This window comes from Echinops telfairi, unplaced genomic scaffold, assembly GCF_000313985.2.
Source record: "Echinops telfairi isolate 266 unplaced genomic scaffold, ASM31398v2 ScPeMD7_23;HRSCAF=83, whole genome shotgun sequence".
In the NCBI taxonomy this organism is placed as follows: domain Eukaryota; kingdom Metazoa; phylum Chordata; class Mammalia; order Afrosoricida; family Tenrecidae; genus Echinops; species Echinops telfairi.
In genome coordinates this window covers 54,046,164-54,062,738 of record NW_022103920.1, presented here as the reverse complement: position 1 = coordinate 54,062,738, position 16,575 = coordinate 54,046,164, and the positions used below count along the sequence as shown (strand labels likewise).

General features: G+C 36.3%; 1 protein-coding gene across 1 annotated transcript in view; it reads right to left on the bottom strand.

The window, feature by feature from the left end:
* Window positions 1-5,958: 5,958 nt before the first annotated feature.
* The window catches only part of DBF4 (DBF4 zinc finger), a 28,798-nt gene continuing 18,181 nt past the window's right edge, over window positions 5,959-16,575 (bottom strand). Inside the window, exons 7-12 of the mRNA XM_030885196.2 lie at window positions 16,292-16,322; window positions 15,358-15,403; window positions 15,050-15,178; window positions 14,208-14,322; window positions 8,951-9,075; window positions 5,959-7,087 (exon numbers count right to left, since the gene is read on the bottom strand). Coding sequence (XP_030741056.1) covers window positions 6,106-7,087; window positions 8,951-9,075; window positions 14,208-14,322; window positions 15,050-15,178; window positions 15,358-15,403; window positions 16,292-16,322 — 1,428 coding nt within the window. The 3' untranslated portion in view covers window positions 5,959-6,105. The remainder of the gene's footprint in view (window positions 7,088-8,950; window positions 9,076-14,207; window positions 14,323-15,049; window positions 15,179-15,357; window positions 15,404-16,291; window positions 16,323-16,575) is intronic.

Genomic DNA, 16,575 nt, shown 5'->3' with positions numbered 1-16,575 from the left:
TGTACAAATGCGCTTTACACAATTGATGTGTGTATGGATTGGGATAACAGTTGTATGAGCCCCTAATAAAATGTTAAAAAAAAAAAAAAGAAAATGATGATGGCAGCATCTGTACAAGTTCACTTGATGTAATTGATTTATGGATTGTTCTAATAGCTGTAAGAGGTCCCAATTTTAAAAAAATCACAATGGTACCTAACAAGAAGTTTGAAATAATTTCTTACAGGAGCAAAACAAAATGAATACAGCTCCTATCTGCAGACTGGAGACTAGTAAGCAGGGTAACCTTGAAGAGCTGTCAATCTGACACCTTAATTATCAGTGGAACAAAGCCTACTCCTATTGCCACCACTAGATTATAACAGCTGGACTTTCCTTGACCAGAAGTAATAAACCACTGGTATTTTATGTGTTAAAATACTTAATTATCTAGTGCTGCTGACAGAAATATGAAAGATGGGTGGTTTTAATGAACATAAATGTATTTTTTCAGTTTATGAAGCAAGATGTTTGAATTTAAAGCACATGCTCCAGTGTAGTGATTATGCATTGGGCTGTTGACAGCAAGGTCAGCAGTTTGAAACCACCAGCCGCTCCAAGGGAGAAAGATGAAGCTTTCTCCTTATGTAGTCTTAGATACCCACAAGGGCAGTTCTATCCTTTTCTATAGGGTCACTATTGTCAGAATTGACTTGATAATAGTGAGGTTGTTTGTTTGTGGGCTCCAGGGGAAATCTCTTTGTCCACTGGAAGGGAAAATCCTTGCCTATTTTTACCTAAATTCCTCGGTGATTATGTGTATCTATCCCCGCCATTTGTGCTTGTATAATTTATTTTTATATGTCTGAGATTAATTTTAGATACACAAGTTCCAAGCCAAACCCACTGTTGAGTCAATGCTGATTCAATGCAACCTTGTAGGGGAGAATAGAACTGACCTTATCGGTTTTCCATGGCTTAATTTCTTTATCAAAGTTTACTGCCACATCTTTCTCCTGTGGAGTGATTGGTGTGTTTGAACTGCCAACCTTTGGGTTAGCAGCCTAACATTTAAACAATGTATCACAAAGACTCCTCCAGACAACACTAGGGGGGAGCTCTTCTGTTGTATTTTCCCCCAGATATTCTGAACTTGAATATATGTATAAACCCAACTCACTTGTAATTTTGCTTCCCATTTAAGCAACTCCTGTTGAATATAAGCTGAAAGTATGCTTAGTCACATTGGATTTCTTGGCAGTTACATCCTAGTAGGGGCAATTGATTCTGATCCTTTCAGTAAAGAACTTGTTGCTCATAACCTGTGATTGTTTACAATAATAGTATCCTTTAGCCTTTAACGACTTCAAAGATTATTACCCATAGTCATGCCCTTTGCTGGAGCAACCCACATCCAATGCCGTAATGATTCATAGTGTAGGACATTCTGGGTAGGCTGAAGGATGGCATAATGGTTAAGTGCTCAGCTACTTAAACATTGATGGTTCAAATCCACCAACCCCTCTGGGGAAGATGTGGCAGTCAGCTTCCATAAACAGTAGTCTTATGATTAATTCCCATGGGACAGTTCTACTCCATCCTTTAGGGTTGCTTTAAATTGCAATTGACTTGACAACAATGGATTTCTGGGTTTGGGAGTCAGGTGAGGTTCAATGGAAACATCCCCAATAGTATTATACCAAATCAGAAAAATTCATGAGCATGTAAAAAGATCTATCTAGCTACTGACAGTAGAACTCCGGACCTGGACACTACTCTGCTCTGGAAGGAGCATCGAGATGTGATGCAGTCGCAGCCCGAATCAATTTTTCCCATAAGAAATAACTGAAAAACGGATTAATCGGTTCTGACCACCAAGCTTTACCCTAACCTTGCCTCTTTATACATTACACAGAAATTTCAAAGTTCAGAATTAAATAATATAATTTAAATAAGAAACACAACATTTTTTTAAGAAACACAACATTTTAAAAACTTTTAACAACTACAGTATGGCCCATACCTTGAGATTGATGAGGATCTGGATCTGTGGACCCGGATGTGGAGAGAAGGGGAACCTCCTTCCATCAAATCAACAGGGAGCTGCTTTTCAGGAGTATTTTTCCCTTCCTTTGCCTTTTTTCACTAGGACCTGGCAGACTTTCTCTTTAAAAAAGCTATCCAATGTGGTCTGCTGTTGGTGTTTCTGTAACTGTTTTCTAAAAGGGTTTACTAAATTATCAACAATATCGATAACATAGTTTGACCAGTTCCTTATCATGATGATTCTTTCAAAAAACTCTTTCTTAGGACCCATGCTTTTTATCTAAAAACAATACAAAAACTAAGAAAATGCTAGCGAAACGCTTAGAACACAGCCGCAAAAGGGTTAAACAATGTGCACTAACACCAACTAACTCTGAGTGACCGAAACACGAACTGCTTTTGTTAACAAAAATCACGTGCCTCAGGTCGGATTCCAATGTTTTGTTTGAGCTCCGATGCAAAATTTTTTTTTTTTTTTTTTTTGTAGGGGATAGCGCGAACGCATTTTGAGTTGAAAATGATGCGAGTTCTGGGATTCTACTGTACTTTATTCAGGCACTTCAACGTTTCTGTTAGAATTCTCTTTAAAATGCATTAGACTCCACCTAGTTGCAGCTGAGTCTTTTTGAGTCATCTCTACTCCGGGTCAGGTGATCCCATACGTCATGGTTTTCACTGGTTACCTTTTTCCGAAGTAGATCAAGCCTTTCTTTCAGTCCCTTTACATGAATTCAAACCTTGAACCTTCTGAATAGCAGCCAGTCCTCAATTATTTGCGCCACATAGAAACGACTGCATTTTAGTGCACTCGGTGTTTCATGCCATCTGTGCCCCATCCTCCAAAATATTTTCAAGAGCATACTACAAAATTAGCAGTGCTTATGAAAGTACCTTGAGGGTCCTGTGAGATTGGAGTTTGCCCATTTGCATGAAACAGGATTTGTTAGATCTCTCGGGAGAGATATACCTGGGTCCTTGGCTTCACGCTAGAAAGAATTCACCCCGAAGCCTGGCTTGTGATCCAAGTGAATTTATAGAGAATACAGCGGCACAATTGCATGGGACCGCGCATCAGCCATGCACTGTCAGAGCCACTGGCAGAGCCAGAGTAAAACCTCTGGCTTTTCAGGGCCACTGTTGGAAGTGTGGTCGATGATACTAATTGACACCATTGGCTGAATGAAATTCATCCGGTCAAGATGGGCCAAGCCAGGTGTAACACCCACTTAGGTGTACCATCCCTTTCTGGCTAGGTGCTAGAATCTAACAGGTTTATCTTACAACCAACCCACATACTTACATTGGAGCTCATAGTCAATTTGATAGGATTCGTATAGTCCCAGTTGTCATTCGATTTTAGGAAGTCAGAAAAGTATTGACCAAATTCACAGTACAACTCAGTAGGTATTTAAAAGCCACCAAATAAAACCTGGTTCTTGATTTCCTTTCCACTACTGCTTATTTTTTACCCCTTGTTTCCTCTCCCAGGTTGTTCTCCCATTGTTCAAGGTTGATAATGTACTTTTGAGGCTTTTAATGTTTTGCTGATACAATTATTTTTGCAGCTTTGATTAATCAGAGCTTTCTAGATTTTGGTAAGGTGTGTGTGTGGGGGGTATAAGAATGTGGAAGGGCTTGTCTGTAAGGGCCTCAGTTCTGTTTAAATCTGTTATACAGATTCTGCACAGGGAAACGTGTATGAATCTTTAGGTAGAAAGGAAAACTTTTATGCCCTATCTTTTTATTGGGTTAGGACACATTCATCAATTTCCAAACTGTATTTGAGTCTGCACTCATCCCCTTGGCTGGGTGCCTATCTGCATAGTATACTATATGAACCATAATGGCCCTATTATGATTTATAGAATTTATCTAAATAAACAAACATAGCATCTAAAAAACCATTTACGGTACTCATTATAATGTGTGGGAAACTGAGAACCAGAAGTGTCTATGTGGACAAATTCTCGATGCTCATATTTAAGGAGTCTGGGAGGCAGATTCTGGTGGGGGAAGGTCTTCATGCTTTTGGTCTGGAGATGCAGCCCAGTCACCTTCTCCTACGGAAAAGTTGTTCCCCACAATGTCCCCTGCAATGATGCCAATTGTAAGAAGCTGCTTGCAAGCACATGGTTGCTACTATGAGCTTGAAGGCTATCTGCCTGAAGGTTGTATGCCATCAAGAGCAATCAGAACAGCCCACTCCCTTCTGGGTAGCATCATAGGTTGCTACCCTGGAGAAGAGCTCAGGGACATGTAAGGTCAAGCCAGCTGGGAGATGACCAAAGATTAAGCTGCCATCTTAACTCTAGAACCTGCACCTCAAATGCATGTACCTTCCTGCTGCATGTATACCCCTAACATATCCCCTTCCTGTTAAACATGTGGGTGACATGGCTTGCATGTTCGAGATTATATAAGCCTGTGAGAGACTACATTCTCCCACACTCTGGTTCCAGTCTCCATGGAAGAGGTAAGCCCTTGCATGCCTTGTATGATGTTTCTTTAATTTACCCTTCAATTACACAACTACCCCTTGGGACCAATTCAGTTGTGGAGGCTGGTTCACCACAGTAAAGAGCATCTTAGAGGTTTTAAAAGTCAGCATTCAAAATAATGTGAACAATTTAAGGAAGTATAGTAGAGGGGTTGAGTCTTATTCTCCTTAATAAATACAAGTAAGGCCTGGTGCTGAACAATTGAGGACACAAATAGCAACCAATGCAAATGGAAGACTGTTACTACTGCATGTCCACACTAAGTAGGATCTTCCACTGATGCTATTTAAGACACTGGACCAAAGATGTTGAAAAAAATCACTGTTTGTCATCATTGTTGTCAAAATAATGGTACAGAAAATTATCATGCACTAACATGTTGGACTCCAGAGGAAGCCAGGGCTTTCTATTCCTGTAAAAACTTAGTCTCAGAAACCCCCAAGCGCAGTCAATCCTATCCTAGAGAGCCACTATGAGTCAGCATAAACTTGATGGCAGTAAGTATCTAAGCATATATAAAATGTGGGGATTCATAATTCCAAAAAAAATTGAACCGATTAAGTTACTTTTTAACAATGTATGTTCAAAAGCATTCTTCTTTTTTACTGTTGAAACTAACGGTTGCAACCCACTGCCAAAGGAATATGTTCAAAAGCAAATATCTCGTATATCCTCTTGTGCAGTTCATATTTTCCTTACATTTGTATTGGTTCTTCTTCTAAATTATTGTATTGCTGAGCACCCAAATCGAAAGCCAGTCGTCATATGAGCTTCAAAAATTTGTGGAAAAAATGTAATTGAATGATAATGAAATTTTCCCAGACACCTTTTGAAGCCCCCTCATTTATTTCTTATCTACAACTATCTAAAGCTCAATAGCCATCCTTCTTTCATTTCCTGATACCAAATTAGGGGATAAAGGAAAAAAAATTATTACAAAGGTAGCATAGCAAGCAAAAGTATCATGGTAATCTCATTAAATCAGTCCTGCAGTGCTTCAACTCTAAAAGGCATAGCACTTTTTTCCCCACTTTCATGGCTTAATTTCGCCAGGAAAATTGAAAGAAAAATAATCGCCAACATAAATTCCTTAAAAATGTCAATTTCAAAAAGAACTAGATATATGTAAAATGCTCCCAATATGAACTATCTTTGCTAAGAAAGTAAAAAATCTAACTATCCATGTTTGAATTCCAGAATCCCAACATAGAAAATCTGTGCTTCCCAAATGAAAGTTGCTTTTGAAGGGGATATTGTCATGTTATCATAGCAATTAATACACAACAAACTTACCTAAAAAATACCTAAATTTATAAATGCTAGCTTTTTATTCTTAAGTTTCCTCTTAAAATTAGTTTTCAGTGACAAAGAAAATTACTATTCTTAATAGTTTTTAAGAAACAATTATAAATATATATTAACACATTCAATTATATAGAAAAATGCTAATAGTACCTTTATTATTTACATATGGTTCTGTAAACAAAGTTGGCAAGAACATCCTCAGAATTCGTACACAGATTTATAAAAACTTCAATAATATGATCCTTACCACTTCTCAAAAGTAAACATTTTGTGAAGACTAAATGCCAGCAAATGCAGAATTTGAAGGGGAAGAAAAATACATTGACAATAGATTTGAGTTTTCTTCTTGCCAAATATCTAAAGCATCACATGTACCACTGTTTTCAGGGTAGCTGGTAAAACCCAAGAATTCTGATTTCTCCTCACTAGTCTGAAATAAGTCCAGTAAAGATTGTGCTGGTGAGCTAGAAATTCCCTTTTCTTCTTGTGCAATAAGAAATTCAGTTCTTTTCTTATCTAATTCCACATTTGGTTCCAGATTTTCTTTTTTAGTTCTTCTTAATAATAATTTCACTTTCCGCTGTATTTTACTAGGAGGTAAACTATCCATGTTCTTAGGGTTACACTCATTAAATTCATCAGGAGGATTATGGGATGGAGTCTTTGCTTGGACTGTTAGGTCCTCCTGTAAACTGTTTGTTGGTAACAGGCCAGAATTGTGACCAAATACTGAATTAAGGTCATTTTCCTGTAAGTCCTTTGCTGTATCTGACTTTTGTTTCAGTTGAGATGAACCATTATTATGCTTACTGAAACTGGAAACATGTAGAGATGTCTGCAGTCTGCATGGACAATGATTCACCTTTAGTTCTTCCATGTTATTTTCAGTTATAATTAATTTATGATCAGAAATATCATGACTACATTTCTGTTTATGTTGATTTGAAGCCCATTGTGTAAAATTCTGTTTTCTATCATTTTCAGCAATATTTAACATGGAACAATTATTTGTCGTTTCTGCATTAGGTTCTCTTGATGCACTTGAAGGGCAAGAGATGGGTAGTTCTGAAAAAGCCACAGGCTCTTGTTCAGGTTTGTGGACTTCGTTACACAGAAAAATCTGCTCCATTTCCTTTATATTATTATTTCCCCTGAAGTACTTTTGAGGAGTATGTTGCAATTCTAGCTGCTCTTTTGGTTTGGTCTTCTTAAGGACATTTGTAGTAAGAGGAGAAAGGGATCCAACACTGTATTTTATTCTTTACAGGGAGAGAAAAGGGAAAAAAATAAAATAATTACGAACAAAATAAGATTTTGAGTAGTTAAAAATTAATAAAATAATCTTTTAACTATTTCATAAATTTACTGAAGCTTTAACTTTCTGATTTTGAAGTAATAAAACTTGTATGACTGAAAACCTTAGCCTTTTTCTCATCTGCATTCTTCTCTACCCTTAGAGAGTTAACCAGTACTTGGATACTGTATCTAAGCTACTTTTAATGTTTGAGGGAGCTTCAAAAAGTTACTGGGATAAATGCTCATTATCTCTTAATTACAGTTTCCACAAACATTTTGAATCCCATCTGAAATCAAAGAAAGATGACAAAATGATTATGATCTAATTATCCTGAAATATTTATCTCTGTGCTTTGACCTAGTGTATCTCTTTATATAGCAATGTACAAAATAAGCTTATTTTGACAAAACATAAAAACATTTTTTGTTTATATTCAAAATAAAATATTTAGTATCAAAGTAAGTTGGAAACAGTAATTAGAGTAACTATTTTGAGATGAAAAAGTTTTTCTTAAATTTCACTCACACACACACACACACACACACACACACCCCTAAAACTTTTTTTTACTGAAGTATCTTGACATCCTAGATTATATATGGATAGGAAGAATGGTAATAGTTTACTAATTATATTTCCTATTACACATATCACAGATAACAGTGAGAAATACAGAACTCTATCCATCCCCTTCAACCAAAAAGGTTCCGCTGAAATCTACATTGTTTTGTTTACATGATTGCCTTTGAGCAAGTGGAGAGGGTGAATATAAAAACACTAACAACACACCCCTTCTTTTTCGTTTTTTCTCCTTACTTGTCAACAGAGGTTAAAATAATGCAGGTAATAGAGGATTTAAGATAAATGATTAAGGAAGATCCAGTTTATGAATATAAATACAAGTTCAGAATTTTGTTTTAGTATGCTTGTAGTGAATGCAAAATTTTTACCGTAACCATCATTTTAATAGTTGGAAATATGTCTCTTTTCCAAATGCTAATTATTATTAAATCAGCCATGAGAAACTATTCTAAATGTCACAAATTTAATGTTTTAGAAGTTCACTTAGGTCTAGTCAAAAAGTTTCCTAACTTATTTTCTAGAAACTATCTTGGTATCACATTTTAAAATCATTTTTATGCTTTAAAATTAATCTAAAAAGCAATGAATAACCTAGTTGGTTTATCTCTGACTCGAGGGCATATGCAGATGAAAACAATCTAACCAGTATTCTTTTATCAATATGTAGGTTTTGTACAGTGAACATAATCTATTCACCTATGAAAGTCCTTTAAGTACCTTTAGTATGTTTAACTGTAAATGAAGAGTTGAAGGAAAGTTATTTAGTGAAAATACACAGACTATGAAATGAGGCAAGTGGCAAAAGGGTTGTTAGGGCCTCATTAGCCTGAGTAGATTGTAAACTTCGTCATTGTGGACCAGGGGCTAACAAATTATAGTTAAAATGAAACTAAATAACAATAATAAAACAGCTGCATATATTTCTAAATAAAGGTTTATTGGAACACTACCATATTGTCTGTGGCTACTTTCACACGACAATGGCAGAGATCTAAGTTTCACAGATATTTACTATCTTGCTCTTTAAAAAAAACAAAACAATACCGAATTCCTATTCCAAACTATACTATCTAGAATATATTAAAAATAAAGCATTTTTGATAAGACTGTGGGGGAAAGAGAGCAAAATAATTAGACCATTAACATATTTACATCCTTCTAAGGACAGCAAACTTTGCATTCATCTTTAGTTAATAAAAGATAACTATTTTAGTGATGCTTTAAACATGTATTGATAAATTACCTTTTCTTTTCAGGTGTGTCCCTTTCATATTCCACAAAATCAAAAACTAACTTAGATATGACGTCATCTACTACTTGGTATTGGTTGCTCTGTGCAAAGTTTCGGTGTTGTTCACATAGAAGGTGCTAAAATAAAATATAAACATATAGAACTTTACTAAAAAGTTACTAAAACTATTTTGTTTCCACAACCTTCCATCAGCACATTAATATATGCTGTTTTTGGAAAGAATTTGACAGTGAGCGTATTATTCAATTAACCAGTTCATAATCAAGAACACAGAAGTTATTCTCAGTCTTCATCGAAAATAAAAATTCAGTTTGTAGGGATTAAACTCACGTAAAACAAAAATCCTCTCTGCATAGGTGAAAACTCCTAGCTAGATTTCTACCCCGTCTTTTGGCTTGTAGGCATTATACAGCTATAGTCTTGTGCCAGGATGACCTTGGAAGCCTCATATTGTTTCCCTAGCATCGGTTTTTTTTTTAAAAATCGTTTTATTAAGGCCTCAAACAACTCTTATCACAATCCATACATACACCAATGGCGTAAAGTATATTTGTACATCCATTGCCCTCATCATTCTCAAAACATTTGCTCTCCATTTAAGTCCTTGGTATCATTTTCCCCCTCCCTCCCCGCTTCCCGCTCATGAACCCTTGATAATTTATAAATTATTATTTTGTCATATCTTGTACTGTACGATGTCTCCCTTCACCCACTTTTCTGTTGTCCGTCCCCCAGGGAGGAAGTTATATGTAGATCCTTGTAATCGGTTCCCCCTTTCCACCCCACCTTTCCTCCACCCTCCGGTATCACCACTCTCACCACTGGTCCTGAAGGGATCATCTGTCCTGGATTCCCTGTTCCCAGTTCCTATCTGTACCAGTGTACATCCTCTGGTCTAGCCAGATTTGTAAGGTAGAATTGGGATGATAGTGGTGGGGGGAGGAAGCATTTAGGAACTAGAGGAAAGTTGTATGCTTTGTCGGTGCTACATCGCACCCTGACTAGTTTGTCTCCTCCCTGAGACCTTCTGTAAGGGGATGTCCAGTGACCTACAAATGGGCTTTGGGTCTCCACTCCATACTCCCCTCCTCATTCACTATGACATGATTTTTTGTTCTGATGATGCCTGATACCTGATCCCTTCTATACCTCGTGATCACACAGGCTGGGATGCTTCTTCCATGGGGGCTTTATTGCTTCAGAGCTAGATAGATGCTTGTTTACCTTCAAGGCTTTAAGACCCCAGATGCTATATCTTTTGGCAACCGGGCACTATCAGCTTTCTTCGCCACATTTGCTTATGCACCCGCTTTGTCTTCAGCGCATCACATAAGTTTTAAGAGTTTATTATGGGATTCTATTTCTAAACACCAAACTCAGCAATGGCCACAAAAAGCCTCCACAATATTTAGGAAAATATATATAATCTTACACTCAAAATAATTTGACATATAACTAATAGTGCTTTGTAATGATAAACATATACAAGATATTTTTAATTTAAAAATCTATTAATTTAGATTAATCTACTCATGCTATTAGAAGAGAAAATATTAACAAAGTAAAACAATCGTGTATGGATTGGGATAACAGTTGTATGAGCCCCTAATAAAATGTTTAAAAAAAAAAAAAAGTAAAACAATCTCCAACTTTTGTGTAGTGCCCTTCTATTACCACCTAGCTCTTACTCATCCAAGAGATCAATGTCACTTCATCATCTGGGCTTTCTATGATCCTCATTCTAAGTCAAGAAACCTTATTATGGCCATTACCTTGTACACCCATATTTCTGACACTCATTAACACTAGCAAATAAATGTTTGCTATTGCTTGATAATTTTTTTCTCTGCCACATCATAAGATACACCTCTACTAATGCTTTATGCCTGGCACTAAAAGAAAATTAAATAAATGCCATCATTATAGGCAGAACCAAGCTACTGTGTAAGGTAAAATTCAATAAATAAAAAAAATATTTAATCTTAGCAACTAAGAATATGCATATAACTGTTTTTAAAAAAAGTTTTCTAAGAATATATATCTCAACATTTACTTTTGCCAATTTTCCTTTTTTTGGCAATCAGTAGCTAAGTTTTTATTTTTTATGCTCACCATTTTCTAAACTGTTAGTTGTTTTAACAGCAAAGTGAAAATTCAGGATAAATCTATAATTACAATTTTCAAATGATTTTGGAGAAACCAAAGTATTGGTACAATATTTTAACTTCTGATGAAAAACAATTAGTTATTCTCCATGTTTCTTTTTTCCATTATTACATAAACAAAATAAAATACTTATCTTTTGGGTTATAAAATAATAAAACTTCATTTAGAGTCTAAAAACAGAAACAGTTTATGAATCAGATATTTTAAAGTATTATTCCTCTACTTAGCCTCCCTACCACCTTCTACCAAAGCCAAACATCAAAGCAAACCTCTCTACCATGTTAAATTTTAGTAATTCAACTAATAATAACTGCTAACCCTTTCTTAGGGAACACAGACAGGAAGCCAAGATTCAAACCCAAACAGTCTGGCTCTTACTCTCTGCTTAAGTTTTGCCTATCCTTCCAGCTCTCCAATTTATTTTTTATTTTTATTTTTTTAAATTTTTTCCCCAAATTATGGGGGTTTATTAGGGAAGGTAACGGATTACTACAAACTAGGATCGGAACACACGAAGGGTAAAGTCATTGGCCCACAGCAACACCCCTTCTCTGCCAGCAGCCAATTCTTTCTGTGTCTGCTTCTCAGCGTCTCCGTCATGTGGTCCCTTGGCCTTTGCCTCCATCCGTCAGGAAGCCAACACACTGCTCCGACTCAGTTTCACAGCGTCATAGTGTCCCGGTCATATGGTCTTGGCTCTGCTCCTCTGCTCCGTCTCCTCAACTCTTTGCTTTGGCCTCTCGTCTCGGCATGGGGTGGCCCCTGCCACTTCAGGCAGGGATTTTGAAAGTGTTCCCGGGCGAATCTTCTTCCTCGATGGTCCTAGAAATTCTTTCTCTTCCTGCTTCTAAATTGCCTTATCCTTACAGCCAGGAGAATGGCAAAACTGACCAATTCCCAAGTTAGAGGCCCCTGTACTTTGTTTGCATGGTCACACATAATAATTTGGTGGGGGTTATAGAGAAATGTATGGAAGCGCTATATTAAGAAATTTCAAATTACTCACTGTCCAAATTTGGGTCTCAGGGCAACTACTAAACTGATAATAAAATATACTAATATTCTAATTAAATTAGGTTACCAATAATTAGTCTTTATTTTCTAAAATTAGTTTAATAATAAATGTCCTTCATTTTCTAGAATTGAGAAGATGCTGCCATTCAGGGAGTTGGTGTTATATAAGTAAAGAAGACCTTGCTTGCTACCAAATGGCTGTCCCCTAGCTTTACACTATGACCCTTACCATGTCGGGGGTTTAAGTGGAGAGAAAATGTTTTGAGAATGATGTACAAATGCGCTTTACACAATTGAGGTGTGTATGGATTGCGATAACAGTTGTATGAGCCCCTAATAAATGTTTAAAAAAAAAAAAAGAAAGAAAAAAACAAGGGAGGTGTTGCCAGCCATCCAAACAGATGAGTTTGAAAATTGTTTCCAAGAATGGAATCACAGATTTGACAAATGTATTAAGTGTAATTGAGAGTACTTTGAAGGTGAGAAGGTTGTTTTGTAAAAAAAAAAAAATACATAGAAAAAAAATGATGTGTTTTGGGGATACCCCCTTGTATTAAAAAAAACAAAAAAACAAAAATATTAACACATAAATAAGAGGTCTAATGCAAAATACCAAAAAAGTGGAAGGCCTTCAACAAGATAGAGTGACACAGTGGCTGGATCAATGGGCTCAGACGTCAGAACAACTGTGAGGCTGGCGCAGGACAGAGGGTGTTTGTCCTGTTGTACAGAATGTCACTATGAGTCACAAGTGACCCAACGGCACCTAAAAACAACAGCAATGAAGATGAAATGTTGCTTGTAGAATAAACAGAGGAGTGTGTGTACATCGCAATAGTGTCAATGTGTGTGTGTACCAGCTCTCCAATTTAAATGGTACTCTATCAGTTAGGTATTCCTTGTCTAATTTGAACAAATAGAAATACCACTATTCCAACTGTTTGTTTGTTTTTCATATGAGGGGGCTTAAAAGAGTTCATAAACAAATTCTATTTTTAATTCCATTTTCCACAAACTTTTGAAGTTCTCTTGTGTAACTTATGTTTTGATTGCATCTACCCCAACCCCTTTCATAAAAAGTAATATTCACGAAGACAAAGAATTGGTTTCATTTGTTCCATGGTGTTAGTACAGAAGTGACTGGCACATAGTAGGGTTTCTAACTTTTAATATATTTTTGCCCAAATAATTTACATATTATCAAATTGTAAACCACACACAATTTAAATAGTAAATACTACTCAGTTTTAGAAACATTAATCCCTTCCAAAAAAGCCTATTTACACCTCTTACCCTTCTCCTGGTTCAGCGACAGCTGGAGGATGAGGGTTTCCCTCCCCTGCAGACACAAATGTGCCGCTCCAAGCCTACTCGGGGCCCCAGCCTATTGGCCCACATGCTCTTAGCCTTTAGGGTTCTTGGGCTTTTGGCCTCCTGGAACTCACCAGCCTCAGTTCCATGTGGTTGTTCGTGCTCAGTTGTGAACCCCAGCATGGCTTCTGCACAGCTTGGCATGCTTTCCAGAATTAGCATGTACCCTTTTGAGGCTGTAAAACCTGAAGCTTGTCCTATCCTTCATATAAACTCACTTGGATTACAAAACGTGCTTCAGTGTGAATTCTTTCAGTGTGCAAAGAACCTAGGTGAATAGAGACCAATTGCTGTGTTGTGGATTGCCATTTACAGGTTTTTAAGACCCCAGGAACTGTAAAACAGAAGCACTAAACAAGTTATCAGGCCAATTTACTGACACCCATAAAACCATGACTGGATGGATACCCATAAAATCATAAAATCAGGCTTCCGAATCAAGAAACCATACTATGTATGGTGGCACACAAATAGCCTCAGCAGCTGCTCTTTGTGTGAGTTTGGGTCACTGTTGTAAATGCATGTATCACTCAACTTTTGCTAAATTAACTTTTTACAGATGTACAACTTATTGACAACAATTACAATAATTGATCGTGCAACTCTACCTTAATCAAGTAAACAGTGTTCATCACTGTTAACACCTACTTTCCATTTCATGCCTGGTAACCACTAATAAAATAAAAATCACATTTACCGCTTCGAGATCTTCATATTTCTGCAAGCAACATTCACAATATCCTTTTTTTTTCTTCTCTTTCAAATGGACCTGAAGTGGGGTTCCATCACATTTATTACCATCTGTTTGGATTCTAATAATAGAAATGAAGAATATTTTATAAAGTTTATTGAATCTGTAGGAATTTGATTTGAGATTTTTATTAGCAAAATTTCTAATAAGCTAACTAGGAATGTAATGAAATTAATGAATTTTAAAGCTATCTGGAGAACATTTCAGATCTTAAGAGAAAAACCACATGTTTATATTCAAGTGCCTCCATCAAAGTGCCCAAATATTACTCACAGGTTTTAAATTTTGAATAAGAGTAATAGAAAAATATGAGATGAAAATCAGCTAGAATAGTAAAATAGTGAGTAGGGACAAGTGCGCGTGCGCGCACGCACACACGCACACACAGTATGGAACTAAAAAAACAAATGGTTGCCACTGGGTTGATGCCAACTCAAAGGGACCATTTAGGATAGGGTCAAACTAACTGACCCTATGAATTTCCAAGATTGAAACTCCTCCTAGAAAGCCCATCTTTCTCCTGTGGAGCAGCTGGTGGTTTCAAACAGCTTACCTTGTAGATCATAGCACAAAGTGTAACCATAGCACGCAAAGGGTACCATTGCAAATGCTTGCTTACAAAGATGCTATTCTGAACAATATTCCATTTAGAAGGAGCCTTGGTGGCATAGTGATTCCTTGTTGGGCCATTAAAGAATTAGTCTTGGAAACCCACAAGGTCAGTTCTACCCTGTCCTACAGGGTTGCTGAGTGGCAGTGAGCTGTTTCGATTATTTGAGAAAACCAACCTTAGTTTAACCTGAGTTTGCTTTTGGATGCCAGAGGGCTTATCCACGTCAAATGGACTGCAGGGCTTCTGGACAGAGTAATTTATAAAGGGCATGTTGCTCAACTGAAGATAAAACGGTTTATAAAGTCTAAAAGAATAAAAAGACAAATATATGAGATTCTCTATCATGAAAGGAAACAAATTTTAGTCATACGATTCAGAATCACATAATTTATCCAAAATCTTAAACATGCAATAGAAATCAATAGGCTTCTCTTCTGAGACTTACATTATACTTAAGTCATACAAATCAGACTTAGTACTTACTGACATGCATCTTCTACCTTTACAAAAGGCTTTTTAAGTCTACCTGCTTTTAAAAAATAAGAAACAATGTATTAAGTGCTTATAAACACAGAATTCTTTTACTTTTTAAAATACTTAGAACAAAAAAACCTTAGGCACCCCCTTTGAAATTTTAACTGCTTTCCAACATTTCCCATTTCCAAAATAACAAACGTTGTTTCTATCCTGACATTTAACATTTTTAATTATGAATATATAAATAACATCACATCAGTATTAGCAATGCTTGGAACATTGATAGCATAGAAACAGCAATTTATTACATATGTATTCATTATTGTAAATACTCCATCTCAGTTCAAAATTGCATTAATAATTAGACTTACTACTCAAACTTGTATTTAACATGTTAATAAAGAACTATCTATATCCCTTTATACCAAACCAAACTCACACCATTGAGTCAATTTTGACTCATGGTGACCCTATAAACCAAACTCAAGCCATTAAGATTGATCATTCAGGACTGAGAACTCCTCCGTAAGGTTTTTGAGATAGTAAATCTTCATGGGAGCAGTCTCATATTTCTCCCATAGAACAACTGGTGGACTTGAACTTTTGACTCTGTAGTTCTCAGCCCGTGTGTATTCCACAGTACCACTAAATGCGCTCTACAAAATAATTTTTAAAAATTTACAACTATATTTTGATATTTGGGGTTTTCTATAATTCAATGATTTTTTTTCTTTTTAATAAAACATTATTTGGAAGATATCCATAAGCTGCTTTCTTCTCCTGACAGCCATAAGGGTCACCCATATTCAGAATAAAGGAAAGAACCTCTGAATAATCACTTCAGACTTCTTCAAGTGACTTTTTTTAATATGACCTATATAGGATTTATTGTACTTTTGGAAAACAAACCAAATAGATCTTAGGATACTAAAATACTTACCTTTTGTTTTCTGAGTACAAACACGTTTCCCCTTAAAAATAAAAAATGGAATATAGTAAAAATACTGTATTTGAAAGAACAATGTCTAACAGCAACTACAATTTCAATATCCTCAAGATAAAAACAATTGGGGGAAATTCTGTACAGTGAACCCTCGCCACTTCGTGCTTCTACTTCCGCGGCTTCACTCTATCGCGGTTTTTGCGTTAACAGTGCATGCTGTCATTACTGCCACTGATTGGCTCATACTGTACACGCTTCTGTCTGCATCGCTACGTATCGGA